The sequence below is a fragment of the Hemibagrus wyckioides genome, linkage group LG03 (genome assembly GCF_019097595.1).
Source record: "Hemibagrus wyckioides isolate EC202008001 linkage group LG03, SWU_Hwy_1.0, whole genome shotgun sequence".
Taxonomy (NCBI): Eukaryota; Metazoa; Chordata; class Actinopteri; order Siluriformes; family Bagridae; genus Hemibagrus; species Hemibagrus wyckioides.
In genome coordinates, this window is record NC_080712.1 from 13,692,088 (window position 1) to 13,719,295 (window position 27,208).

The following is a 27,208-nucleotide window of genomic DNA, read 5'->3' on the forward strand; positions in this document are numbered from 1 at the left end:
CTGGAAAGTTCTGCGCATGTGCAATGACGCAAGAATGATGTATGACGTACGGATGTTGTTGTAGGTAAAATGGCGGGCGCTAAGCAAAACGGCGGGAATCCTGTTTTCATGGACTGTGCGCATGTCAAAAGATCTAACCCGATTCTAATCATGTGTCGTAAACGCGCATAACAATCGTAAATAACAATTACTTTATACCGCGTTCATGTAATCGCTGCGATCGGATTCGTCAATCTAATTGAATTCAGTCCGATCTGATTAAAAAGTGTCCATGTAAACGCACCTACTGTCTCTCAGGGTAGAATGCATCAAGACTCTTCCACGTTTTGGCACCTAGGGTGTGGAATGGACTTCCCATTGATGTCTTCTGATAAGAGTCACTGGCTGTCTTCAAACAACTAGTGAAGACCTACCTGTTTTTTTTTTTTTTTTTTAAATATATATGTATATGTGTGCAGTATTATCTCATAACAGTTTTGGGCTCAAAGTATATTTAGTCTGTGACCTATTGAACCAGCATTGATAGAGTCTTCAAAGCACTTTTGCGCATTGCCCTGGTTAAGGGCATCTGCCAAATGCTGTAAACATAAATATTTGCAGCAGCAGTTACAATGTATGCACAAATCTCTAATTCCCTATAGTTTCATTAGTGCTGACAGTATGGCCGAAGCTCAACTAGAAGACTGGTCCTGTAAGTATCTTGGATCAGTTGTCTGAATTTAGGTCCCTGGAGCAAGGCATGCTGAGTTGTGCTTCAGCCGAGACTTTTTTAGATTTATACACCACAGAGGACGCTTCCTTGTGCTTCTTTTTGCTATGTGTGAAGACTGACCTGCTCTGAGACTCCATATTTAGTATTTTGTTTTCAGACTCAATCAGTTACAGCAAATTCAACCAAGCAGATCAAGAAGATATTCAGAACCTATACTAAATATCTAATTAAGTTGGGCTTTATTCAGTTCTTATTAAAATGTGATTATATGGACCTAATGAAATCTTAATTAGCTGGGATTATGAAAGGCTAAAGGACTTTGTTATACACAGGAATTTCTTATTGAAATTACAAACCTAACCATGTTAACTCAAAGTTCATGATACCACAAGCTACATTTCTACAATATGTTATCGTTTCCATTTGCATTCTGTAATAAACAGCAGTCATTCTACACAGTTTTGGAGAATTGTTTTAATATTCATAAAAACCTGTTTATCCCTTGCAAATCTTTTGAAATATATCTACAAGTTTGTGTTTCCCATGTTTTACAGTTAACATCTCATGGTTTTTGCATCACCTAACATTGCCAACCTGTCTGTTGTGTGCTATGAATGTGTAATGATATTAAGCCTTTTATTAGGCCAAATAGAAGTACTTTACACAATGTTTGTCATTTCTGTGCTGAAGATGTGTGACTATGCTCTGCATCTCTCCAATGGAAACAATGAGACGGTCCCCATTGTGGTGCGAAAGCAGCTTCTCAGTACATGGGTAAATGCCAAATACCTGATGCAACAGCAGATTGGACAGAACCTCGATATTGATGATGAGGTATGTGGTAGTGTCTTTGACGGCATTCACAATAAATCTGTGCTAACCTCTAAATTACTGTAATCTTTTATATAAAAAATAAATACTTACAAAAGCCATTAAGGCAAATTTAATCTGATTTTTTTAATCTCACTATGGTCATTAAATGCATGCATGATTCTCTCAGTGTAAAAATGAGGCAATGCAAGCCATGTCACGTGTACTGGTTGGAGTGGAGATGCTGCGGTGTAATAGTAACCATGGACCGATGGAGTTCTCTGTGCCAAGCCTTACTACGGTAAATTCTCCTATGCTGTATATAAAAAAGGAAAACATGATTTTGTCAAATACTTTGATTTTTCTCATTTATCTCTTCTTTGTCATTTGTTTCCTTTTTCTGCTTTTCATTCTCTGACAGCTCGTGCAAATAGCATCTAACTGTAAATGGTCTGATCCTGTGGTTGAGCTATATGCATGGTCTCAGCTTGCTCACTTTGCCCATCGGAGCGCTGATCATGACCTTGTTATGACTTGCACCCAGGATGCACTTCAGCTGGGTCAGAATGCTATCCATAAGGCAAAAACCTCAGTGTGTAACCTGTGAGTACATTTACCCAAACACTGTTTTTCCAGAAGACAGGAGGGAGAATATGCACATTGAGAAGGCTCAGTTTTATACTTACACAGCACTTAAAAACTGTTCAGAAGGGACCAGTAATTTTTTTAAGGATGAAGCTTACAGCTATTTGATGAATTCTTTTTCATATATTTTTCATAATATGTGGTGTTGCACCACATTTCATGAACAAGTTATAAATTTACAATGGACAGCACTGCCCCCTAACAGCTCTAGAATATCCAGTAGGAGTTTTGTTTTATGGGAGAACCCCTGTGTCTGTATATTTTTTGTCTTCTTTGATTTCCTCCCATCTCACAAAAGCATACCAGCGGATTGGCTAAACTAAATAAGCTAAACACTGCCTTGTCTTCTTTGTTTCTCCCAGAGGCTTCAGCACACTTTGCATTTAAATAACTGGCATTGTTATTTACAGAGCCCATGTACTTAGCATGTACTGCCATATACAGCCTTGTTTTTTGTCTGTAGGCATTGTTCTGGCGTTGATTATTCATGTTTTATTCCAGACAGTGTTGTTGGCTGTAACTACGTAGCACTGCTATAAACTTGAGTGTCATGAATACAAGGAAAAACGTAAGGAAAGGGGCTGTAGTGTGTGGTTTCCTCTGCTTACATAGCGTAGCAAGCCTCTCAGCCCCTCCCCTGTTCCTCTGTTGATGTGGCAAGCACAGCTTGTACTTCCTGTTTAAAGTGACATACGCGACATTGTGCATTCAGGTCAGCATTGGTGGTTCAGTGGTAGAATTCTCGCCTGCCACGCGGGAGGCCCGGGTTCGATTCCCGGCCAATGCAAATCCTTGTTTTCCTTTTCGTTTTAAACCTTGAACTCTATACAAACCGATTTAAAACTACACATATTCATTCACACTGATATTTTTTCACTTTAATAGTGAAAGTGAACAAAAGGAAATATTTATCTGAAATTCGTTGCAGCCTTTCTTTTACATAATCTTTCAGTAAGTGCACTGACAAGAAGAATGCCACTATAAATGTATAAATGCATAGATTTTGATACTCGCAGTAACATAATCTGCTTATGCTACATTGAGTTTTCATGCATTCATTTTGTTTTTGTATGTGTCTAGGTACAGTGTGAAAGCAGTGCAGGAGATGCTGAGTAGTGCTGCATGTTTCAGAGGCTTGACTATGCTTCGTAATTGCTGTGGCCATAATGCCAAATACACAGAGGCTCTTGCCATGCTTCAGACTAGCATCAGGTCAGTCTGTTAATACTATCTTGCTGTTCAACTCAACATTAAAGTTTAAAGTTTGGGGAGCATTATACTATAGCTTTTTTTTTTGATACATTATAAATGTATTTAAAATGCTATAGACAATTATGTCATTCAGACAGCCATCATCAATAAAATAACATCTTAAACTCATTATTGTGCACTAGTATTTAAATTTATGGGAAGAATAACATGTTTCATCATCATGTAGCTATGCTGAGCAGGCTGGTAGCTGGCCTCTCTGTGGGACTGTAGCAAGGCATTACTGGAACTCCTGCCTCCCGCTCTTGGACACTCCTGAGCAGAGACAGCAGCTCCGAAAACCACTGGAGCTTATTGTGAAGGCCCTATCCTGCACCTACCCTCAACCAGCCAGTGTAAGCACTTAAGCTGTCTCATGTGTATCTCTTAAGTTTATATTAACATATTGTTGTGGTATTGTAAAATTAATTCTATAGTAACATTGGTGAGCTTACCTACCCAATTAATATTTTTGAACTTTGAGCATATAGCTTTTTTGTCCCCAGAGATCAGATATTCACTTATAATTGTAATTTAGTTTACGTTTAGCATTTAGAAGTAGTGATTTGTACATGTGACGGCATACAAGCTTATATTATGCAGAATGAAAGGAAAGCATATTTTCTGTTCATTAAAGTATAGAAAAGATAAAATGATTGAGTCTGTTGCACTGTATAACAATGATTTGCAGGTGACCATATAGTCACATTAACTCTTTTGGCAGGTAAGAAATGGAGCAGTGAATGCTCAGAAGGAAACACGATCAGGACCTGCAACTTTAGCACAGGACTCTAACAGTAAGTCCCAGTTACAACGTATAAACATGAACAATAGCTGAAATATGTGTGTAAACTACTAAATCCTAAGGCAAATATGTATGTGGTATCATAAAGTCTTCAACATAAAGGAAAAGACTATATTTGCATTGGCCGGGAATCGAACCCGGGCCTCCCGCGTGGCAGGCGAGAATTCTACCACTGAACCACCAATGCAGACGTTGAGGCACCATCGGCAGGCATGCACTTTGAAGAATGACAGGAATGTGGGAGGAGCTAACAGGCTTTGAGCACTTGGCGAGCAAAGAAAGTTTTTTGTCTTTTGTTTCTATTGTCCTTACTTCAACCCTGTGCCTGCCACTCATGCTATCCTGGCCATTCATACTCACTTGTGTGTATACTCTGAACCTGTATAATGAACCTGTACACATTTTGTTAATACAGTTTTCTTGATTACTGGATTATGATGTTGCTAGTAAGGCATAACTTTAACCTTTGGTTTCACTTTGTTCATTTAGATACTGGATCTTATATCTGTACTGTTCCCACCACAAAAAACACACACACACACACACACTGTATATATATATATATATATATATATATATATATATATATATATATATAAACACACACATACTCCCCATCCTTAGGTACAGCTGAAGATGACCTAGCTGTGAGAGCAGCCATGTACAATGTGATGTTCCAAATCCATGTAGACAATGGTAATTTGAGGAGTGGCCTGCAGGTCTTGGATCAGGCCATCAGAGAGATGCCCCGCAGCCCTCACAGACTGTGAGTTTATCTGGCCAGGGCAAATGCTTGTCACAGGAACACACTATACACGTGTTTCATATCCAGTGTATTAGTAGAGATACAATTAAAGCTATATAGCCCAACAGTACACTATATAATGTATGATATAAATTTGCCATTATATTTGTTTTTATATTATTGTTTACATCATATTTTTAAACAGAAAGTAAACTCAGTTTCCTTTTGAGGGAACTTGTTGCTGCATCATGGCTGAAGCTATGGGAATGCTTCATTGAGGAAGCTGTGTCTGAAGCTCTGTGTGCCCAATTTAATGGCTCGGATATGAGGTCTCTAGGCCTTAAGTTCAACCCAGTGAAGTGTGTGCTTTGTACTTCTCAGAGAAACCTCCTTATCTCACATGGCACATAAATTGCCTGGAGATGAGGGCTGTGTTTCTAGTGTTGAAACACTTTCTCCCACACCAAAGGGGCTCCCATGTGTTAGTGTGCACAGACAGCACCACGGTATTTTCCTATATCAATCATCAGGACGGTTTGTGTTCATGCCCTCTGTTCAGGTTGATGCAGCAGATTCTGCTCTGGGCAGGTACCAGGTTTCTTTCACTTACAACGATTTTCAGCCCAGGGTAGACTTCCTGTTGAGGCAGGTGCTGTGGCGTCTCCGCCTGCAGGTGGTGAAGCGTGTTTCGAATATTTTCAGCCAGGTGGAAGAGGACTTGTTCACCTCCAACGAGTTGACTGTATGTCCACTGTATGCAGTGGTATTCCCTTTCTCACCGGTTTCACTATGGGCCTGAATGCTTTGGTACAGCTCTGCCAGTGTGACTTTCCTCCGGTACCTCTGCTTCCAGAAGTCCTAGCACCACGATCGAGTCCACCTTCTTCTAGTGGCTCCTTGTTGGCCCACTCGAGTTTAGTTCGCGGACCTAGTCTCCCTTCTAGACGGCACTCTTTTGGAGATTCCTGCACACTAGATTACACAGAGCTTCAGACACATCTTTCTCAATGACGCATTCCCATACCCTTAGCCATGATGCAGCTTCTCATTCCCTTCTCAGGGAACTGGTTTATATACGTAACCTTGTGTAGTTTTCTTCAGTTTATGTAGTCCTTTGTCATTTAAAAAGGTTGAAACTTTTTCTTCTGCTTCTAACACCTCAATTAAGTCAGGAAGTGATTTGTGTCTGTGCATTATTTTTGTTGTTTGTGTGTGCAGTGCTCTCTATAAGCAGAGGGTGCTGGTGAAGGCTCAGCTAGGGGACAGCATTGATCTGGACATGCACAAGTTTACAGAGTATGGAGAAGTGGCCTGTGCTATGATGTGGCATCACGTGGCTCTGTCTACCAGAGACACACAGCAAAAAATGCACTGTTATCAGAACGCAATCAATAAATTACAAGTAAGAAATTAAGAAGGTGTTGTAATATAGTATGCACAATCTACCTACCTCTATAGTTTAGAGATGTATAGAGAAGAATTCCAGGCACTTAAATGGTTAAATTGTTGAAAAGCCTATTATCTGTGTTGATTCTAAGTAGTGGTAACACTAAAATCACCAGCAATGTAATGCAGAAACACTAGTTTGAAGAACTTGCATGTAGCACATGTGCTTTTATGTGGTGCCACCTGCTGGATATTTAATTCTACTGTGCATAATTAGCAGATGTGCAAGCGTGGTGGGCTGTGTTACCTTAAGCTTCTTTGGATAAGCTAGTAATATCATCTGTTATCAGTACTGATTGTTGTGCTGTCTGTTTTCAGAGTGCTGGTAGTCAGTGGCAGAAGGTGAATTTACTGCTGGAATTTGCAGAGTGGCTGTACTGTAATAATTTCCCCGTGACTGATGCACAGCTACAGACCCAGTTGGCCATAGACATTCTGCTCTCCTCTGGTTTGGACACTAGTCAGAATGACAGTAACCATGGTAACCCAACCAATAACATATGCAGACAATATACATGTTGTGAATGTCATTTTGTATGCGATGTATTTTATATATTTATCACAATACGATTGTAACATGTTTAAACAGTTTCTATGTATTTGGTGCATGTGTGTGTATATAATCCTCGCTACAGGGTATATTTTCAGATGATCTACACTGCTGTTTTCTTCTGTTAGGGAACCCTGGTCAGGCAGATGCAGTTGTCCCAGTCAGCAGTTCGTCTCAGCTGAGTACACAGGCTCCAACGTCTGTGCTGACTCAAACTGAGCTGAATGATGTGCGCACTCTAGATATTCTGGTGCAAGCACATACATTACTGGCTCTCATGGAGTGCAGAGTATCTGCCAAGCACCAGCAGTACCTGCTTCAAGCTTATCAGTATGTTGTAAAGATCTGGCAGGTTTGTGATTCAGCTTGTACCTTTTAGGCCAAAAATATGGGAGAAATTAATTTTACATTTCAACTGAATAAATGAAATGTATTTTGCAGACAGTATTTGGTACAAATACAGTATAAATCTGAAGTAAGAATTGTTTTTGAAGATAATATTCCTTCCAAGATTGCAAAATGCTTAAAATTGAAAAACATTTCAATTAATTTCTTTTATGCAGGTGTCCATGGAAAAGGCTCAGGAAGTCATCAAAGATGTGTTAAAGAATAGTGATGGTCTATCTCAGCCTGTGTTAGCAGATAGCCCTAGAAAAGACAAGGAGAAAGAGAAAGAGAAAGAAAAAAACTCAAAGTCTAAAGAGGTTTGACATGTACACTATATAGCCAAAAGTATGTGGACAACTGACCATCACACCCATGTTTAGTTCTTCAAACTGTTGTCACAAAGTTCATTGCACACCATTGTTTTTGATTGTTTTTGTATGCTATAACATTACACTTTCCACTCATTTTAACTGACTTACATGGAACTTGGAACTGGCGCAATATGGTTCCAGCATGTGCACAATGCACGTGTCACAAAAACAAACTTGGAGGGAATGGATGCAAGTGCAGGGAGACTTTAATAAAACAGGGCAAACAGCCAGTGAATACCAACAGGAAAACACAACAAAGAAGTAACAGAGTAAACTGTGGCAGAAGGACAGGATTTGCAAAAATAAATAAACATTCAAAAGTACTGGAACGCAGAAACGGTGCAAAGCAACACACAAAATTATTCCAGCACATAATCCAAATTGATGTCAAGGTAATCCAGGGTCAACAAGGCAAATGGTAATTCAAGGCAACGTGCAAAAGGCAAAAAGCGAATTAATTAGAAAGAATCGAAAACTGCAAAAATAGGGAAACAACGTACAACGTCGTGGCTAACAGCACAGAATTAACAACTGAAAGCCCATACTATATATTTAGTATCATGAAAGTCTGTAGTATATGTTTATAATGTCTGTATGTATATATTTATGTATACATATCTGAAATGATTCCCAGGTGTAAGTCTGACTAGTGACCTCACCCCCACTGAACACATTTGAGATCACTTGGAACACTGACTGTACCCCAGGCCTCTTCACCTGCCCACAGAAAATGACTTTGCTAATGCTTTTATGCCTGAATGGGCAAATCCACACAGCCACATTTCAAGATCCACTGGAAAGAGTGACCATTATAATAACATAAAACTGAGAAAGAAATTTGAAATTGAATGTTAAACATACACATATGGGTGTAATGGTGAGGTGTCTACAAACTTTTGCTAATATGGTACTTCCAGGAGGTATACATGACTGATATACCTGATTATAAACATGCCAAACTGTATACCAAACCACAGATATTCATCTTTACGGTTTATTCCTTAACTTTTCAGAAGAAGCCCAAGGTCCCAGGTTTGGACACTTCTTTTCAGCTGAGCTTAGAGAAATGGGCCCAGTTTGAGTGCCCTGAAGAGTTTCGACAGGCTTTCAAACATGACCGTGGCCCTTGCTCCATCAACAGCTACAGCATCAGCATGCAGGTCAGTGATTCTCCATGAGGGATCACTCACACTCTGCACTGTGTGAATCACTGGTCAGTCTTTTTACTTTTTTAGAATTTTACTTTTGAGATCTTGAGGTCTTTTATCAAGCTTATGCTCTGGGTCTCATTTAGCTCGTTTGTGGATGAAATAGTAATATTGACCTTTATGCCCACTGAGCATGAAATTGAACGCTGTTTTACTCTACTCAGAATTAAAGACAGGAACCCATGCAATCGATCTTCTGAAATGAGTTTAATGAAATAAAATTATCCAGAGGAAAAAAGGCATTTCTGTTATGTGAACATGTCAACTAGCATGGAATTTAAAGTGTTGGCAACTGGTAAATTTTAAAAGATTTTAAGTTTTATGCCAACTTATTCTTGCTCACTTCCTCATGAATAATGGAAAGTAGCAGGGAAGCTTATTGTTTTCAAAGCATTGTTTCTAGCCTCCAAGGAATAATTTATGTAGTATACAACAATAACTAATAGAACAATTATAACATGTCTAAGGTCACTTTATGATGACTTGACTTTTTTCATGGTAAGCTTTTAAACAAATTGGAATACTGTAGTGGTTTTAATAGTGTTAATAAGTAGTGTACATAGTAGGGATGCAACAATACAGTTAACCCACGGTTCAGTACATACCTCTGTTTTCACCAAAGGTTTTCGGTTCGGTTCGGGTGGCTTGGCAAATTAAAGTGTTTTTTTTATTATTCTTTGTTTAGGTGACAGGAACAGTAAGATGTTAAGAAGAAAAAAAAACTGGTTTTACTTGCAATTCTCTTTATTTTACTTAAATGCAAAAATCAACTTGTACACATTGTACTGAAAATAGTGAGATATAAAAAATAAAGATATATAAAAAATGAACACGGGCAGCTCACAGCACGTTAGCTTCATGAATTGCATGTATAATATTCAATGCATTTATTAACTCTTCTGCCAAATTAGCTCTTGTATGACTTTCTTACAGGGGACGGGTTTGGAGTACAGCGCTCTTTATTTCCCAATCCGCTATGTAATGAACAGCCACCATGAGATAGCTCTCTGTTTCCCACGAGGTCCAATTATCTGTTAGATAAATAGAGCAAGGCTTTGTGCTTTAGCTAATTCGTTTTCAATGTTGTTGCGCATCATTTTGTAGAGGTCAGGAATGACCTCAGTGCTAAAAAAAAAAAGGACGTGGCGGTAGTGTGTAAAGCGGGTGGAGCACTTTGTTAAGGTGTCGAAAACCCACATCACCCATCACCGAAAACGGCTGCAAATCTTTCTCTCGGAACCAGTTAGGTATGAATACTGGAAGGAATTAGCTAGGGACCGTTGCTTTTTGGATGCCTGTGTTAACTGCTCTGCCATCCTGCTTCCAGACAGTGATATCTCTGGGTGATGGCACTGCAGATGTGTGGTCATGTTGGAAGTATTTCCATTTGAGTATGTAACTTGTGTGTAACAGTGCTTGCACACAATTATTTTTTGTTTAACGTTTTTGTTTCATCGGCATCATAGTCAACAAATCCAGAATGTCCCCACACCACAGATTTGAAAGGCGGCGGTGCTTCCTCGTATTTCTGTCTCACTTTACCGCTCGCCATGGTTAGAGTGTGAAATCAGACTCCAGCATTGCAAGCATGTTTAAGCTGTGCTAACTTTAGCGCTCACTGATTGGATATTTACTCGCAGGGAGGCATGTCTGTGTCAGCACGTAGACATACAGTCAGTACAGGCAAACACAGTCAGCCAGTTGAGAGAGTAATAAAATGCATGGAAATTATTTAAATGAGAAACCGAAAAAAACGCGGTTCACATACGTGTATTGAACCGTGGAGGTCGTACCGAATTATATATATTGTATATTATATTGAGTATTGTGGCACCCCTAGTACATAGCTTTACCTAAAAATATATGGCTCTATTTTATTGTTCTCTTTATTAATTTTATCCCTTATGTTTTTTTAATCTATCTTTTTTGTCCTTCTAGAGCCGAACTCTGTTCTATCTAGACGTCCTGGTGAAAGAGTTGGAATCCATCTCTCTGACTCTGCTGACCCTACCTCCTTTGCACCTGGCTGAGGTCATTGCTCATGATCTCTTTCTCAGCAAGAGCCATTCTGACCTTTACCGCCTTAGGTATGCAGCACTGACAGCTCTATACATGGCTGAACATCCTGCTTACACTTCACTTCACTCTGAACTCCTAACTTCTGAACTCTGAATGTATCTCTGATTTAATGTGTTTCTCTGAGGTATTATGACTGTGTAACTACTGAGCAAACGTTTCTCTCATTGTTTCCAGGATAGTGAAGACATGTTGTGAACTGGGGCTTGACTCTTCATCACCCTATAAAGAAGCACTACTGAGTTTTGTTCATATTCCTGAGGATGAGCAGATGTTGTAAGAGACATGTATTGTCACCCATATGTATTTCCATAGGTCTTCATGGGGACAGTATTCAATATGTTATAATTTTTTAGAGATTCTATATATCTAACTGTACTGTAACTGGAAACATGTTGAATGGATTTGGGCCAGAGAAGGCAGGCCACCTTTTGACAATAGTGATGGTCTGATCTTTAAATATACACAATTTGTCAGTCCCTTTTTAACTTTCTCATCAGTAATACAAGACCAGCATATCAGAAAATACATAGATTGTGTGCGCCTCTCAGAAATGACAGTAATATGATATTGTTTTTTGAAAGTGAGGTTTATTGAATATTTCTGGCATTTTTAAATTTAGTTACAACCAATACAGTAGGCGTACATTTAGAGAGAGTTTTAACAAATCAGTTGGGTGGATCATGAGCCGACTTCTGCAGAAACATGTAGGTGGGAAATATTTTAAACTTATACTTTGGTTAGAGCAGCCTCCTGGTGGTCCAGCGGCAGGATCCCACTCTCTCATTGCCACAGCCCGGGTCCGATTCCCTGGCAGGGAGCTAACCCAGCCACTGAAGAGTTAACTCTCAGTGCCGGTCCCAAGCCCAGATTAAATGGGAGGGTTGCGTCAGGAAGGGCATCTGGGCATCAAAACATGCGGACCGAATGATCTGCTGTGGCGACCCCAAACAGGGAGCAGCCGAAAGAACAACAGCTTTGGCCACATTAAAGTTACTGTTGAACGGAAAGCATGTGTAGTCACAGCTCGAAAGCGATGCTCTATGTGATTTAATGATTCTATGTAATCATGATAACCATTGTAAAGAGTGGTTCAGGCTAGCTCTATATTTACTTTTTGGTAGTGCCTTCAGTAGTGTTAAAAGAAGGTAAAAATGAACAACAAATGTATGTAGGAGGGAATTATTTACAGTCTACACTGTAGAAAGCTTTTAAAACAAAAATTCCAAGAAAAAATGATGTCATTTATTTTAAGGTGTAGCCATAACACAATTTGGGGTCAGATCCTGTGCTCTTTCCCAAGCTCCCTAACAAGCTGGTATGTGTGCAGAAAATAATTTGTGTGTGCTGTAATGGGTATGTGACAAATAAAATCATCACCTATTCTCTGTCTATTTGTTGGGAATTATTCCCAATGACCTTAATTAATCTTGAGTAATATGTCCCTTTACATTAAGAGTCAATATTTTTTGCCCTTTTAGATACCGAAAGACAGTTGCTCTTGAAAGGGAAAGACTTCATACAGTGGATCAAGTCAATAAGATGCAGGAGGTTAGTTTGTTAAGGGCATTACAGCAAATATCAAAAGCTTTGATATTTTTCGCCTTTCTGTGACATCTATATGGAAACTGATAATTAACGTGTCTTGACTGCTTAGATGGCACCTCCTTGCAGTGTGTGGGGAGTAGCTGAAGACAGTATGTCCAGGACGAGGTTGAGTAGATGCATTGTGCAGGAGCTGTGGCTGGACAAAGCTGCTGTGTGCATCAGTATGGGCATCTACCAGCCTGCTAGAAGACTGTTAGCTGAGGCTCACCTGGTGGCCAAGGTGAGAGAGGACACACTTGGAAGTGTGTGGAGTTAGAATTATGTCATTAGTTCAAGTTAAGCAGCAGTCGACTGTTCACATGTTTCCTCTATATTAATAAATTATGAATAAAATCCTATTTGTGTATTCCAGGAACTTGGAGACCAAACCACATTGGCTAAGAGTTTTCACCTGCTGGCTGTCTTGGCTAATCAAGAACAGCAGTATGGCCAGGCTCTTGCTTTACTGGAGCAGGCTCAGGAGATTGGCGGGAATGAGGAATTCTGGTATAACCTCACTGAGAGCCTCTTGAACACCACAGCACAGCTTGATGGAGATGACATTTACACACAGGTTCACTTCTTTAATTTCTGCATACATAACAGTGCTATGATGATAGGTCACCTAAATGAGCAAATTCCACATCCTGCTTTAGTTTTAAAACCTGTTCTGCATTTTTGTTTTCTCGAGAATATGTCTTATTGAGTATTATGTAAATATTAAGTAAATTTTTTCACTTATTTACTAGACTGAAATTCCTGTCCCATCTTTGGTTTATGAGAAATCCAGGTACAGCTGTAGGATAAAGCTGGAGCACCCTCTGCTGGGTGAAAAAAACCCACTTAGTCTGTGGATACACACTGATTTAATCAGTTGGGTGATTGATGGGTGATTTAATTATTTTACTTACATGTATATCAAACAAGTTATTTTTTGTTGCAGAGGTACTACATATGCAATATATTGACTTTTTAAATCAAACACTTACATAAACTGCAACAATAATCCAGAGAACAATTGTGCAACATAAAATTCAATATTTTATTTATATGATGCTTTTAATAATGAAAACAATACAAAACAGCTTCACAAATATCTAGATATAGATATAAATTTAGATCGATCCCTGCTGCTAATGCTTTCCCACACACCAGTCCACATCACTCCAGCAGTACAAACTGGGTGAATTTCTTAATATTCTGTCCAGGGTCATTATGAATAATTTCCAGCCAGATTTTTGTTTTCGAGTGTAATGAACGGTACCACCACTGCAGAGTAGCTGAAAATGTTGTCCAATTTACATTTGATGGATCCGTACTGGCACACAGGGGAATTTTGGAAAGGGCAAAATCACAATTGTTACTTTGGAATCTCATGGTTGTTTGTTACCACATGACATTCATGTTTTTGGAAGTGCTGTTTGCTCTGTTTCTGCTCTACAGGTGTGCCAGAATACAGACGCAGCCATCAGACTCTTTAGATCTGCTCTGGAGCAAAAAACAAATCGAGCCCCAGCCCTCCACTTTTATATTGCATCACTTCAGGCTTTGTAAGGGTTCAAATATATATCAGTCTATGTTTGGTGTGTTTTTAATTGAATTTATTTATATATTTTTATATTATTTATAAATAAACAAAAATGACATTCAAGTATGTTCTGTCATAGAGGTGCAGTTCTGTGTCGCCAGTCACTGAGGGTCACTTGTCCTGGTCCTAGTGTAAGTGCTGAGACAGTGAAGAAGCTGAATGCAGTGTGTGACACTCTGAAAGACAGTGCAGCAACATTATGCCTGCATGGCTACAAGACCCATGCTGCAGAGACAGCCCTAGAGCAGGCAAACACTCTGAGGTAGAACACACACCTTTGATCCATACACTGGTCTTTTAAGCTTTTTGAATGAAGCACCATATGCTCTAGCTCAGGGTTCATGGACAAATGGACATGGTATTTTCTGGCACTAACCCGCCCTGCAAAAGATACCTTTTACATGTGTAGAATTGTTTCATTATTTTTCCAAATGTACCTTATAAATATTTCAGGAAACATTAATCTGGCTTGATTAACCTGCTTTTTTTTTTTGTAAAGAATGCTGGCCATGCTCACTTCCATAAAAGAAGAGAAACAGCAGCACTTGCTTGATGCCCTCTCACTCACACAGCAGGCTGTATCCCTTCAGGAGGAAGTACTTTCCAATTGCCTCAGGCATCTCCCAACTCAGGAGGTACTCATTTTATATTGTGTGCATACAAAAGGGGACAGTAAGCAATAGTTGACTAGACTCATTTGACTTATTTAGATTTCCAGCAAGAGAAATTTTGAACAGATAAAGTAAACTGCATTTTATAGATGATATAATTTATATAACTTTGGTCTATTACAACAAATCTGGCAATGTTGAAAATCCAAATGACATTAAAATTTATATAGCACTTCTGTAGTTCTCTCCCTGGCAGCAGGTGGTGCTGGTTCCCCGAGCAAATGCAGCATTCATGGACCAGTTTCCACATTTCCTAATATTGTTTGATGTGTTTAATATCACCGTTATTGCAAGTATTGTACAGAAGAATGTGAGAGAGCTCCACACGTGACCTTTACTGTAGCACTGATCAAAATATGCCTTGGGTCTGCATTCTGCCCCTGACAATTATACAAAATGAATGGTTAGGGAATGACTTAAACAGTTTGCAGTGGGCCATAGAGAGGTGCTGTTCTCTGATTTCTTACCAGGTGGATTCTATTTCTTTTATACTAAATTTTGGATTCTAAGAAAGATTACATTAATTTGTTCACTGACCCACTTTTTCTCATATTCTCAGTCTGTTGAATCTTTTATGACTTCCAATATTGCAGGAGGCCCCAGTTCCCTCAGGGACATTTTCTTTTAGATAGGACAAGTCCTTTATGACCTTCTGTTTTTCAATTTTCACTTTAAAGGATGGAATGCAGTAAGCATACTGTGTGTGTGTGTGTGTGTAACCAGGGTGGGTGGTGTAGGCTACCTGCCATGCGCGTGTCAGCGCATTTTAGGCTAGCTCTGGCTGACCTTGGTTTGTTGATGCTGGAGATGCTGTGTGAAGAGGAGAAGGTCCAAGCAACAATCCGGAGCAAAATGAGTTCCACTGAGCGAGCTGTGGATGACTATATGAGGAGCAGCTCAGACTTTAATGCTCTACAGAGGGTGAGAGAAAAACATATCTCTGACTCGAAGCACCACCAAATTACTCCTACATAGAGTAGAAATGCAAGAGTCGTTTTATTCATACATCTGCAAAAAGGCAGTTCAATATGAGCAATATGGAAAACATATCACAATACCTGTATACCCAGTATGTACCACAATATTTAATAACTCACTAACAAAACCAAAAAAGAAGAATTTCCTTTGTTATCTGTTTATTAGACCTTTAACCCTGGGTGACCTTGGGTCATGATTCAACAGACAATATAACCTTCACAATCAACAGAAGTTATATTGAAGAAGTATCCACTGGCCGATCTCTCCATAGATTTCTGCATTGCATTGCTGCCACATAAAAGTCAGAGGTGGATAGATGTGATGATTTGGGCTTGCTTTGCAGCCACAGGCAAACTTGCAGTCATTGACACAATGATAAACTCCACTTTATGCCAGAATTTTCCTGAGACAAATGTGAGGACATCTGTCCAGTAGCTTAAGCTAGGCCGAAACCAAGTCATGCAAAAGGATTCCAAGTGTCTGAATGTTGATTTAGTTTTTTTTTTTGTTTGTTTATAGAAGTCTATGAGGATCAAACTCTTGTTATTTAGGCCCTAATAAATTAAAAGAGAACTGAAGGAGTGTGTAAATTATTTTTCTCATCACTGCATATTGTCCCTAAACATTGCAGTAAAATATTTTTCTGTTTTCATTTATATTTTTTAATATATCATCCAGGTGTTCAGAAACAAAACCAGATCTGGGATTTACTAATTCATTTCTGTCTCTTTTTGCAGGAATGGCTAACCATGGGGCAGTCTGTGGGTCAGCTGACCTTTACCCAACTGACTGTGGTCCAGTCTCTCATGAAGGATTGTGTTGAAACCAGAATGCAGACGTTTGGTATGCTGGGAAAGTGCTTGAGGCTGTTAGCTCTGCAGAGAGATCCACTCTACCCAACCTCTATGTGGGACAAATCATTCATGGTATACAGATTCCAGTTTTGTAGGGCCACTTCACTGCAGTTTTTAGGATTTCTACATATGTAATTCTGTTCCTTTCTTATAGCAACGGGCTGAATGTATAAACAAATGAATTATATAAGTCTTGTTATATAATTAGTCAGGACATTGTTTCTGTATATAGAGTATTGTGATTCTTTGTTTAGTTGTTTGTGAGTAGGGTGATGGAAAATTGGTTGGTCAGATCTGCCTGCTAGAAAAGCAATTCTTATTTTTCTACAGTAACTTTGGTACAGAGATTAAATGGACAGAAAGCTTTTTTGATAGTAAAACAGTGTATTTGTCACAATAAAATGACAACATTTAAACCTGGTAACGTAGGTGGGGAAAAAAAAGAAATACTTATGAAATACTGCAAATTCCAGAGTGTGTACTTTCATTTGAGCCATAAAGCAGTATTTAATGCTAAAAACAACATATTATGAAATATGAAATATTTTCTTTTGGCTCTGAAAAAGAGTAAAATTAGCAAATCTAGTTCCAGGATAGGAAAACCTTACAGTACAATACAATACACTATGGTATAGGATTGAACAATAATATTGTCTAACAGTTTGAAGTTAAGGAGAATTATTGTGCTTATGTCTGTTCTTTTTTTATTTGTGTTTTTGTTAGTTAAAAATTTGTCATTGCTGCACTTGGAGTATATATACCAAACATCTACACATGATGAAACGGCAATACTCAGAATCAGTGTACAAAGATATACACACCTATAACAAAGATACATGCACAGATGTACCCATTAATGTTTCTCTATTAACTCTATGCATACTACCCAGTCAAGTCCCTCTGCTCCAGCAGGTAGAAAACAAAGCAGAGAGAAAGGAAAAGGAGAATGAAAAAGAGGAGACCAGTGGAGTAATGGAGGGCAGCATAACATGGAGAGAGGACGCAATTAAAAGTGATGAAATGCAGGTAGTCACCACACAAATGAAAATAACGTGTAAACGTGCAAAAACAAAACAAATATAACAACATTCTCTCTAGCATCTCTCTCTCTCTCTCTCTCTCTCTCTCTCTCTCTCTTTCTTTCTGTGTGTGTGTGTGTGTGTGTGCTTTGACTGTCTGCTAAATGTAAATATTTTCTTAACCAAAAGCACTGGACATAGATTTTACTTTGTTAAACAAATTTTATTTAAACCTTTCTCTTGTTAGGCTTTGTCTTCTTTTATTATTTAGCCTATTAGTCTGTGTATGAGCTGTTACTATAGAAACAGTAACATATTAGAATAAACACATTAATATTAACCTATCATTTAAGACATAATGCACCTTCTGACCAATTACATCAAAGCAATCAACTACGTTGTGGTATAAGTAGATATGCCATATTGATGTTTTTTTGTGCAGTTATGTTACATTTACATCTATAATTAACATAAGTAGCAGAGCTAGCTGGGCATGGTGTGAATGAATAAATGACGGGTTAATTAAGTCATTTGTTCTGTACAAAGGTACTCTAAAGAATTCTGAGACAAAGCTCTTGTAACATATCACATGGATAGCTTTGCTCTCAGCATAGCAAAATTGTTCTTTTGTGTCATATATCATGATTAGAAATGAATACTTTTTGATTTTCTGACTGTTTGGTGGTTGATGTCAGTGTAAGAATATAGTCACACAAATACATACACCCACTTTTCATGCTGAGTGGTCTCACGAGTTGTTTCATGTACTGACTTACAGAACAACAGGAAGTCAGTGAAGCAAATGTTGGCGCAAGCCAGTGAAACTCTATATGAGGCTTTGAGCCTTGGGCTGCAACAAAACCTACCCGAGCTGCTCTCAGATGTTTGTGAGGAGCTGCTGGAGTCTCACTGCCAGTATGACCCCGATGCCTTAGGCCAGTACCTCGCGTTGCTACAGGTTAGAGTGTCTCCTACTGTTGAATAAAAAGAGTCACACACATCACCCAATGCAAAGAAACTTAACAGCTTAGATAATCAAGGTTTTGCCAGTGAGCCAATTCATATTAGAGTGTGCAACTACTTTTATTTCTTTATATTTCTATAATTTTCATTATACATACATTATTTTGGGAGTATAGGATAGGGCTCACACAGTACTTGTCAATGATTGTCCTATCTCTCCACTGCTCTCAGAGCTGTGTGTGCTGTACTGAGATGTCCAGAGTGTTACATGCTGCCTGTTGGGACAGCAGTCGTTCTCAGGTGGCTGCTCTTCTGGGTCTACAGAAAAGCCTGAAGTTCTTTCTACCCAGCCACAACAGCCTACTTTCAGCCACTGACCACTCACTCCATACACTGTCACAGGTTCTGCTCTTTTAACCCTCAGACTAGAAAAAAACTATTCTCTAGTTTAACAAATCTGTGCGGGTTAAATCTGGGGTAGTATAAACTGAATGATTAGTTGGGGACAAAAATGCACAATCAAAATTGTGCATCAATGCACAAATCTCTTTCACCTCACTAGGGCTACTTACACCGTTTATATTTTTTGACCATCTTAGGCCTACCAGCACCTGATTGTAAACCCTAACCACTTGAACCTCCTGGGAGAACTGCCACCTAATCTCAAAATCCTGCTGTTGCAACATTCTAAAGACTGGTAATGTCAAACTTTGTTATCAGTAAACGTTGAAGTCTGCAATATAAAATGTTAGAAAAAAAAGAGTTGAAGCCATTTGGTAAATTTAAGGTCTACTTTTTCCAGACCAGGGCTCTTATTTTTACTTGTGTGGCCACATACTTTTGTATATCAACCATGCATACTTACTTACATTTACTTAGTATACAACGCATACTAATTCTGACCATGTTGATACAGCATACCCTAGTGGTAGAAAAGTGTATTCGCAGGTATCCTGATTATTGGGAGCTTCTATCACATTTACTATCCATCATGTAAGCATAAATGATATTAACTGCTGACTGTGGTGCTCAGAAAAAGGTGCAGACAGGTGAAGTGAAAAATAAACTTGTGTGTATATATATATATATATATATATATATATATATATATATATATATATATATATATATATATATATATATATATATATATATATATATATATATATATTTATATTTAGTTGATCTTACCCAGGAACTTAACCTGTAAAAATGTCAACATGTATCACAGCATCACTGTCAACACTCAAGTCCTTTTTACTTCTGGGTTTTTGCACCATCATAGCTTTTCCATATTTCCAAATTGTGCACATGTAGCCATAAAAAACATTTTATTTGGAAGTCGTTTAGCATATATGGTAATCTTGTTTCTTTATGTAAATGTGATTGAACATGCACAATCTCTGCATACACAGGTGAAATGCAAATTTGGATCCAGGCAGTCCTTGTGCACAGAATTAGAACTTGTTCTTTGCATGCTTTGATAAGCCACATACTTGATACTTGCTGTGTAGGTTTACAGAGCACATTTTCTGAAGCATTATGGTTAAACCACTAGAGGGTGCTCTTAGTGCTACTTAGTGATGCACAGGTTGCTGACATGTTATTACAGCTCATTATATGTTCACAAATGTGGTATTGCATACAAAGTAGAAACCATTGTGCTCTTCAAATTTTGATACTTTGACAGACATAATGAGTTCATACAAACCAATACAAACCTGATAATTACATTTTATGCATCTCTGTATTTCTTTGTTTTTTTTTTCTTGTACAGTTCAGTGCTCTATGGGGCTTTTTATGAAAAGGCAAAATCTACTGAAAGTCATAAATTTAAAAGTATGCAGACAGCAGGTAATAAAGTCTTCTCTCTTCCTTTATGGATTTCTTCTTTTATCTCCTGTAACACGTACAGTTCATACATATGATGATATTGATATCTGTAAGGTTTGTGTATCTTATACTTTGTAAAAAAAAAAAAAAAAAAAGACCTGTACTGCAGTGTTGCTAAGCCACAGTTCAAGGTTGTGCTGAGAATACAATATGAGAGCTGAATATCCAGGATAAGAATAGTGTCCTGATTCATTCTCAGTGTTTGAAACTAAGAAAGGCTCAGTGGGATCTATTATTGCTTGGACCTTACTGGTTTAGCATGCCTCTTAAGAGAAAAGTTTTTGTTCTACTACAGGTGGGCTGGTGTGCTCCAGAGTGACCAAAGCCCGAGTGCAGCCTTCTGTTCTGCTCCAACTCCGAGATCAAGCCCAAGGCTTCCGACAACTCGCTGCACAATCCGTGATAAAAGTCAGAAATGCTGGCCAGAATGAGGATTACACATGGCTGGTACACACACCCACATACACACACATTGTACTGTCCCTCCTCAGTGGAGTAGCTTACTCTAAGCAAGACAAAATAAGATGTTACTTCTTTAAAATTGTTGTTGTTGCTTGTTCGGATTTTGTGAATATATTCAAGAAGAATTTCAAGTTATATTTTGGCCATTAGTGCATTAGATTTCATTAAAATATAGTATGTAAAAAATAAAACATGGTAGAATAATATATTTTCCATGCCACTGTCAAAGTTGCTGTGATAAAAATTAATCAACACCTTCTGGTCAATCAGATATGAGAATTCAACAGTGCTGTGGAGTAAAAGCTATTTTATACATAAAGATAATTATGGAGTACACCCTTACTAAGCAGTGACATTAAAGTAAATGAAACCGTGTTCATGTTAATGAAGTAATCATCAAGCTTTCTAAAACCCAGTATATTAGTGCATAAAAGCAAGAGGGCAAAAACTGCATAACTATCCACACTACATGAATCATTAGAGCTGTTAATGTAAGTGATGAGATGTTATTTCTATCATAACCATTATCTCTCTGTTCTCAGCCTTGTTTTTTTATTCTTCAGTCTATATCTATGTTTATCCTTTAATCATACTCACCTTTTGTTCTGTACAGAAACACAACACAGACCAAGAGTTAAAAGAGTGTTTTCAAACTGTAGTTAAAGGAATGGAGAATTATCTGCATCCTATCCTCTCTCAGTTCGACTTCCTTGTCAGGTATGCACAAACACACACACACACAGTCAGAAAGCTGAATGTTCTCTGAACCTGCTTTCAACTGCTGTTTTAATTGCTTGTTTTGTTAGGCTTGCTCTGTTCAACTGTTTCAGTTTTGATAAATGCAGCTAAATTATACAGAAGACTTTATATGCATGATTCTTACCTTTATTGATAATACAATAAATTAAGTGCCTTTGGTACTTAACGATAGGCCTTTTGCTTATTGGTTCTTCTGTTTGGGTGAAAACAAATCAATTTGAATATCAGTTGTTGCAGCTGTCAGATGAATCGTGGCTCCATGTTGCAAACTTACATGGGAATAAATAGTCCTTTTATGTTCAATGCTGTTGCTTGGCAGTGTGTAATGTGTGTATTTCTGTAAATCCACGTTTCAACTTGTGTAGAAACTCTGGGGTTCCCAGAAGAAAAATCAGGAAAACACAGCTTAACTCCGATCCCAGACCACCATTAAAACATAGACCTTCTGCATCAATCCGTAGTAAACTTATGTACACACACTTGAGACTGTGGGTACATAAGCAGGTACTTGACCTGAGTAAATCCAAAATTTCCTAAAGCAGTTCCTCCTTGCTCCTTTCACAATCCCATTTTCACTGCTGTTTACTTCTTCATGTGTATTTGTGCTTTTTTTGTTGCTGATCCCACCATTCTTTCTTATCTTTCTCTCTCAGTCGCTGCCATCAATCGACAGTCATTGATGAGGCAACATGGCCCAAAGATAAAGAAGAACAAGAGGCTACAGATAAATCTTTGCCTGGTAATCATAGTACTAGCCCTGACTGCATAATTGCACACATGCTTCCAGAAAGCAAATCCAACCAACACATTCGCAACACAGCTCTATCCAACTGCCACAATCCTAACACAGCCCATCCCACATGAGATATAAAGGAAATATTTAAAGGTTCATTATACCTTTTATGAACACTTTCATGCATGGATTTATCATTGGATGTTTTGTGTAGGTATTTACTGATCACACAGTAAGTTTGCAACATCTTTTCTAATGTGCAAGGCATATTAATGTTCATCTGTGTATCAGCTTCAGAAGGTCATTTTTCTTCTAGTTTACTGAGCTAAAGCGAGCATGACAGTTCAGAGAAAAGTGATATAGTATCCACTTTCAACCTAATCTCTGTCCATTGTCTGTGCATCCTATAGTTGATTTACACAGCCAGGAACTTCCAAATGCATTTATGCAATATGAAAAGAATTTAATACACATCAGACAGAAACTGAAAGCAAGAAAGTGAGGATTTACTGTAATGAGGTTGGACATCGAAAAATCTATTAGTTTCAGTAACCATAGCTCAATAGCAAAGAATTATGTTGATACCGCTTAGCTTTATATACAATTTTTTTCAGTATAGAATTCAAGAAATTACAAAATTCTACAAAAATGTATTTTGCATAAACATTTATTGAAGGCACTCATCTGTTTAGTTTACACTTCCTTAAGACTCTCGTTATAATTGCGTTTACAGGTTTTTGATTGTTTTCTGCATTATCGGAATTGTGTTGTCAGTATTGTGTTGAATACTGCCAATGGGATATTTAACTTATGAAAGTCCAATTATATAAAATTCCTTGCTTACTAAGGATCAGGACAACTAATTTACTAAGAACTAACAGGACTGAATGGTGACATCAGTTACCGATTAGTTCAGAGCTCAAAAAATTTTTTTACCACTTTCGTCTAACAACAAAACCACTGAGATATCTGATTTGAACTTTTGTCTAGTTGTCTTTAAATACTGCTTTTGTCATAGAGATATGCAGTTTATCTGATGTTTGTTTATGTGTGTATTTGTGCACACTCATTGACTGTGTATATTTGCTTTATTTACAGAGCATGGCGAGTGTGTAGTGGTGTTAGCAGACACTATGTTGCTGGAGTTGCCATTAGAAGCTCTCGCTGTTCTGCAGGGAAGTGGAATCAGCTCCATCACACGGGATTTCTCCTTGCAGGTCTTTCACACACGTCTCCACAAAGACAAGCAAGGTAAAACAGCAGCATAGCACACATGTCAAAATGGTTTGGATATTATTTTTTACTAAAGATCTCAAGCATTTCATGTACAGGGATTGGACAATGAAACTGAAACGCCTGGTTTTAGACCACAATAATTTATTAGTATGGTGTAGGGCCTCCTTTTGCGGCCAATACAGCCTCAATTCATCTTGGGAATGACAGATACAAGTCCTGCACAGTGGCCAGAGGGATTTTGAGCCATTCTTCTTGCAGAATAGTGGCCAGGTCACTACGTGATGCTGGTGGAGGAAAACGTTTCCTGACTCGCTCCTCCAAAACACCCCAAAGTGGCTCAATAATATTTAGATCTGGTGACTGTGGGCCATGGGAGATGTTCAACTTCACTTTCATGTTCATCAAACCACTCTGTCACCAGTCTTGCTGTGTGTATTGGTGCATTATCATCCTGATACACGGCACCGCCTTCAGGATACAATGTTTGAACCATTGGGTGCACATGGTCCTCCAGAATGGTTCGGTAGTCCTTGGCAGTGACGCGCCCATCTAGCACAAGTATTGGGCCTTGGGAATGCCATGATATTGCAGCCCAAACCATCACTGATCCACCCCCATGCTTCACTCTGGGCATGCAACAGTCTGGGTGGTATGCTTCTTTGGGGCTTCTCCACACCGTAACTCTCCCGGATGTGGGAAAGACAGTGAAGGTGGACTCATCAGAGAACAATACATGTTTCACATTGTCCACAGCCCAAGATTTTTTCTGCTGGCACCATTGAATCCGACGTTTGGCCGTTGAGTGACCAAAGGTTTGGCTATAGCAGCCTGGCCATGTACATTGACCCTGTGGAGCTCCCGACGGACAGTTTTGGTGGAAACAGGAGAGTTGAGGTGCACATTTAATTCTGCAGTGAGTTGGGCAGCTGTGGTTTTATGTTTTTTGGATACAGTCCGGGTTAGCACCCGGACATCCCTTTCAGACAGCTTCCTCTTGCGTCCACAGTTACTCCTGTTGGATGTGGTTCGTCCTTCTTGGTGGTATGCTGACATTACTCTGGATACCGTGGCTCTTGATACATCACAAAGACTTGCTGTCTTAGTCACAGATGCGCCAGTGAGACGTGCACCAACAATTTGTCCTCTTTTGAACTCTGATATGTCACCCATAATGTTGTGTGCATTGCAATATTTTAAGCAAAACTGTGCTATTACTCTGCTAATTAAATCTTCACACTCTGCTCTTACTGGTGGAATGTGCAATCAATGAAGATTGGCCACCAGGCTGGTCAAATTTAGCCATGAAACCTCCAACACTAAATTGGCCAGTGTTTCAGTTTCATTGTCCAACCCCTGTAGAAGTGTCATAAAAATGGTCAGTAGGAGGCCACTGTATTTAGAACTTGCTGACCTAGCTAACAACTTACTGAAACATTTAATGTCATGGCTGTTGGTTGAAAAAATCAGACAGTATTACAAGAAAGTCTAAATTCTTCCTGAGGTGTTTCTGTCTTAAGCTTGTTAATCTCTCTCTATTTCTTCACCTCATTCAGAAGCCCTTAACACAAATTCTATGCTAATAGCAGTGATCTAATAAAAAACAGTCAGGATTTACATCCTCATAATCTAATTTAAAATTCATAAAATTTCCTTCTGTACACGTAGGACTTGGGGGGGCTGTTATAGATGTTATGCAATTAATTTATTCTTTATTTCTTTCCAGTGCATGTGCATTTGTGCATGTAAATTGACAAATTAAAAGCTAGTAGCATTAGTGAAGAAAGGTTTGCATGTATGGCATGTAAAGCTTGCTCTGATTCATCAGAGGTTGAGTATTTCTGAAAACCTTATTTTGCATTTGCAAACAGAAGCAGCATGTTTTTTTTCCCATTTTATCTTTTACCTTTTTTACCTTATCTATTTTACCTTTTAATTGCTGAAGCACAGTTTGCATTCCCATCTGAAGTAAATTTATATGTATTTCGATGTATGGGAATGATGAGATGGAAAAGAAAGATATGGAAATTATTTGTTATGACAGTATGATTAGTGCAGAATTTTTGGAACCAGTTTAATACATTTCGAGGTGGCTAATATAACTGACTTTGTACCACAATAATGAATAATGAAGTAAAATAACTGCTACAAAGCTTCAGACACATGCTGTATGAACAATGTGATCTGTTTCCACCACATGCAGTTATGTAATCAGATTGTCATGTGGCAGCAGCACAGGGCATAAAAACAAAATTCAGTTAATGTTCACATCAGACAGAATAGGGATAAAATGTGATTTTAACCATGGCATGGTTTAATATTCATTGTTTAGGTCCTTGGGTTTTCTTACACTAGATTTGGACACTAGATCAAGGGTGTCCAATCTTATCCGCAAAGGGCTGGTGTGGGTGCAGGTTTTCATACCAATCAAGCAGGAGCCACACATTATTCCACTTGTTTAATCAGTTAATCTTGGCTTTCAGTACACTTAGATGTGGCTTCTGCTTGATTGGAATGAAAACTAGCACCCTCGGTGGCCCTTTCTGGACAAGATTGGATACCCCTGCTATAGATCAGGAGAGCACAGTTAAGAGGAGAAGGTGCTCTACACCTCTCTAAGTAATTTATCTGTAATAGTTCTTTAGGGTGTGATGGAAATTCTCTGCTGACCGTCTGCGAGTAATGGTCAGAGGGATTGAAGTTCCTACTTCAAGGGAATTAAACTTGAATGTTTGTGTTTATAGTTAATTGTTGTTGGCGTCATTCTAATTTATGTTTCTCTGTGAATGATGTGATTTCATTACTAACATGTGACATACTACTAAGATATTGGTTCTACTCTGTGATTTCTTCTGAATTGTGTATAAAAATGTTTAATAGACTTCTTTATTAATTCTATTTTTTGAAATAATAAGGTAAAGGAATGCCCAGACATAGAACAAGTTCTGCTAGACACATTTAAATGAACCTCTGACAGGCTTTTCCTTCATATCGTATATTTTAAAAAAAAAATTGATTTGACATTCATTTCTCTTAAGCAATTGTGAGCCTGAAATGCACCGAGGATGGGATTCCAGTCCATCAATTTTGTATGATATACACTATATTGCCAAAAGTATTTGCTCACCTGCCTTGACTCGCATATGAACTTAAGTGACATCCCATTCCTAATCCATAGGGTTCAATATGACGTCGGTCCACCCTTTGCAGCTATAACGGCTTCAACTCTTCTGGGAAGGCTGTCCACAAGGTTTAGGAGTGTGTTTATGGGAATTTTTGACCATTCTTTCAGAAGCGCATTTGTGAGGTCACACACTGATGTTGGACGAGAAGGCCTGGCTCTCAGTCTCCGCTCTAATTCATCCCAAAGGTGTTCTATCGGGTTGAGGTCAGGACTCTGTGCAGGCCAGTCAAGTTCATCCACACCAGACTCTGTCATCCATGTCTTTATGGACCTTGCTTTGG

General features: G+C 38.6%; 1 protein-coding gene and 2 non-coding genes across 6 annotated transcripts in view; 2 read left to right on the forward strand and 1 right to left on the reverse strand.

The window, feature by feature from the left end:
- The window catches only part of LOC131351237 (cilia- and flagella-associated protein 46), a 60,180-nt gene that overhangs the window by 18,830 nt on the left and 14,142 nt on the right, over window positions 1-27,208 (forward strand). For 3 of the 4 annotated variants that reach the window (XR_009204353.1, XM_058386561.1, XM_058386563.1), the window contains 31 exons: window positions 1,403-1,546; window positions 1,713-1,823; window positions 1,944-2,125; window positions 3,248-3,379; window positions 3,606-3,771; window positions 4,140-4,212; window positions 4,845-4,986; window positions 6,184-6,367; window positions 6,730-6,892; window positions 7,090-7,313; window positions 7,525-7,665; window positions 8,733-8,879; window positions 10,866-11,014; window positions 11,181-11,279; window positions 12,485-12,554; window positions 12,661-12,831; window positions 12,964-13,164; window positions 14,034-14,140; window positions 14,258-14,440; window positions 14,678-14,813; window positions 15,573-15,770; window positions 16,565-16,753; window positions 17,591-17,707; window positions 18,479-18,658; window positions 18,895-19,065; window positions 19,263-19,360; window positions 20,441-20,517; window positions 20,852-21,003; window positions 21,632-21,735; window positions 22,431-22,516; window positions 23,609-23,761. Coding sequence is in view for 3 of the 4 variants with exons in the window: in XM_058386561.1 (XP_058242544.1) it covers window positions 1,403-1,546; window positions 1,713-1,823; window positions 1,944-2,125; window positions 3,248-3,379; window positions 3,606-3,771; window positions 4,140-4,212; window positions 4,845-4,986; window positions 6,184-6,367; window positions 6,730-6,892; window positions 7,090-7,313; window positions 7,525-7,665; window positions 8,733-8,879; window positions 10,866-11,014; window positions 11,181-11,279; window positions 12,485-12,554; window positions 12,661-12,831; window positions 12,964-13,164; window positions 14,034-14,140; window positions 14,258-14,440; window positions 14,678-14,813; window positions 15,573-15,770; window positions 16,565-16,753; window positions 17,591-17,707; window positions 18,479-18,658; window positions 18,895-19,065; window positions 19,263-19,360; window positions 20,441-20,517; window positions 20,852-21,003; window positions 21,632-21,735; window positions 22,431-22,516; window positions 23,609-23,761 (4,450 nt within the window). In the remaining variant the exon portion in view is untranslated. The remainder of the gene's footprint in view (window positions 1-1,402; window positions 1,547-1,712; window positions 1,824-1,943; window positions 2,126-3,247; window positions 3,380-3,605; window positions 3,772-4,139; window positions 4,213-4,844; window positions 4,987-6,183; window positions 6,368-6,729; window positions 6,893-7,089; window positions 7,314-7,524; window positions 7,666-8,732; window positions 8,880-10,865; window positions 11,015-11,180; window positions 11,280-12,484; window positions 12,555-12,660; window positions 12,832-12,963; window positions 13,165-14,033; window positions 14,141-14,257; window positions 14,441-14,677; window positions 14,814-15,572; window positions 15,771-16,564; window positions 16,754-17,590; window positions 17,708-18,478; window positions 18,659-18,894; window positions 19,066-19,262; window positions 19,361-20,440; window positions 20,518-20,851; window positions 21,004-21,631; window positions 21,736-22,430; window positions 22,517-23,608; window positions 23,762-27,208) is intronic. The other variant, XM_058386562.1, reaches the window with a different exon arrangement.
- trnag-gcc (transfer RNA glycine (anticodon GCC)) lies at window positions 2,884-2,954 on the forward strand. The gene has a single exon. It is a non-coding gene; the product is annotated as a tRNA-Gly (tRNA).
- On the reverse strand, window positions 4,337-4,407 carry trnag-gcc (transfer RNA glycine (anticodon GCC)). Its single transcript has one exon. It is a non-coding gene; the product is annotated as a tRNA-Gly (tRNA).